Source organism: Aplysia californica, unplaced genomic scaffold (genome assembly GCF_000002075.1).
Source record: "Aplysia californica isolate F4 #8 unplaced genomic scaffold, AplCal3.0 scaffold00070, whole genome shotgun sequence".
Lineage (NCBI taxonomy): Eukaryota > Metazoa > Mollusca > Gastropoda > Aplysiida > Aplysiidae > Aplysia > Aplysia californica.
Window position 1 is genome coordinate 1,572,109 of NW_004797340.1, and position 2,158 is coordinate 1,574,266.

At 45.9% G+C, this 2,158-nt stretch overlaps 1 protein-coding gene across 1 annotated transcript in view; it reads left to right on the forward strand.

Moving 5' to 3' along the window:
- LOC106011199 (selenoprotein S) overlaps positions 1 to 1,169 on the forward strand; it is a gene marked incomplete at its 3' end in the record, with an annotated part of 10,032 nt that extends 8,863 nt beyond the window's left edge. Inside the window, 2 exon segments of the mRNA XM_013079983.2 lie at positions 45 to 89; positions 1,089 to 1,169. Of these exon segments, the coding sequence (XP_012935437.1) occupies positions 45 to 89; positions 1,089 to 1,169 (126 nt within the window).
- Positions 1,170 to 2,158: the final 989 nt, after the last annotated feature.

Below are 2,158 nucleotides of genomic sequence, written 5' to 3' on the forward strand. Positions count from 1 at the left end.
ACATATACACACACACACACACATACTGACAGAGGATACAGAAACAACTGGACGCACAGGCCAAAGTCTTCATGGAGCAGCAGGCAGAGGTACCAGCAGGACTTTTACTTGTGTTGGGTTGTTTGTATATATATATTTATATGTAATATGTGAGGCAGCGTCAGGGGCTCGTCAGAAAAGTAATGGAAAGTCAAGAAACTGGCATTTTACTGCAGGTTTTGGAATTTTTACCAATTTTTTTTTTTCCTCAACACCTTTCATGCCCACTAAAGAACACTTTTATATGTGAATTTTACTGAAAAACATTGATTAAAGGCATAAAAGATGTAAATTTTCAGTTTCCACAGACTCTGAAGCTGAGGAAATAATTCAACTTTGGCAGCCATTTTCTCACTAATTTTACCTCTAAAACCAGGCGACCTTGACCCCCTTCAATCACAAATATTTTGACTTCTATTCAACATTGATGGATATCTTTTTCACCAAAAGAAAGGAAAATTAACAGGCTTTAAGATGATACCAATAACCCCACATGCCCGAAAATTGACGAGCGCCTGATTCCGCCACGCCACGACACATATACATTTGGTTGGCGGGTGCTCTGGTGTGGTTTTTTGCTTCTTCTTTCCTATCAAACATCTATGGTCCTTATCTCTCCTCCTTTTCTTTTTGTGTTTGTTACTCTTTTGTAACACCTCTAATCTTCGGCACTTATAGAACCTATTTGTGATGCAAGTGCCGGAAATAATCTCTCGCTAAAAGGAAAAACTGAGGCAAAAACCATCCCAACCCTTTCTTATCCAACATCTATCGTCCTTGTCTCCCGTCCTTCTTTTTTGTGTTTGTTACTCTTTTGTAACACCTCTTATCTTCGGCTCTTATTTGACCTTATTGTGTTGCAGGTGCCGTAAAAGTCTTACTAAAACTAAAAAGGGGATACCTTGCGGGCTTTGGTGCTGGGGGAAACTGAGCACTTATGGACCTGTCCGGTGTGCAATGACGTTGTTGCCCAGGACAGGTAATACAGGTAAAAAGGGGATTTGCACTCTGCAAATGCTATCTATGATTATCTCTTCTTGCTTGTGCAGAAGGAGGAGAGGCAGCGTCAGGAGCGGCTGGAGGACTGGGAGAGGCACCAGCAGGGCCGGGGATACCGCTCCAAGGTCAAGGTGAGTCACACTGGCCAAGGTCAAATCTCTCACCTCCTGTCCTGTGGTTGAGAGAGAGAGAGACAGAGACAGAGAGAGACAGAGAGAGACAGACAGACAGACAGACAGACAGACAGACAGACAGACAGACAGACAGACAGACTATGGGAATGAGCGCGGGGGGGGGAGGGGTGGCAAATGAATAAGAAATAGACTGACAAGCAGAGAAGCGGGAAGGCAAAAACAGGCACAGAGGCCAGACAGACAAACCTGCAGACAGACAAACAAACGATCCGAACAGACGATGAGGAGGACAAACAATTATGGCTAGTTAGTGAGTGGTCATTCCGGGCTGACCCTTGCCTGCGAGATCATCTGACCGCCCCCCCCCCTCATCCCACCCCTTGGACTGACCTCGACATCTATGCATGTAAAATCCTCGTCATGTGAGACCAGACTAATGCCTGGTCATCTGCTCACCCCGCCCACTCCTACACTGCCCACACCCCTCGGCGCGCGAGACACAGCCAGCTAGCAATGTGCACCGGCATCTGGTTACATCGGGGTTATGCTGCCAAGGCTTTTTTAGCAGCTCTAAGAAGGCTTATGGTTAGGCTTTATACGTTCTTTGACCGTCTAGGGTTAGGCCCCTCGCCGTCTTACGCAGTAGACGTACGTTCGAAACCCGAGTTGGGAGGGTAACAATAACAACAACACACACACAAAAAAAAAGAAAAAAAAGCAACCAACTCCCCTCACCACCCCACATCCAAAAATACAACAACCCTTAACCCACAATTATGTTTGTCTCAATGCTGGGATGCTGTATTGCTGTATTCTACTCAGTGCGGGTTGATAGTGGCAGCAGGATCAAAGCAGCCTGCCGCCTAAATGATCATAATTGTTTCGATGGGTGCTTAAAGCGTTTACAGTAACTCATTAAATGATCCACCCGACGGGCCCACTATTTTCTCAAGGTTTTTCAGAGGAATTATCAACCCCCGCCCCAC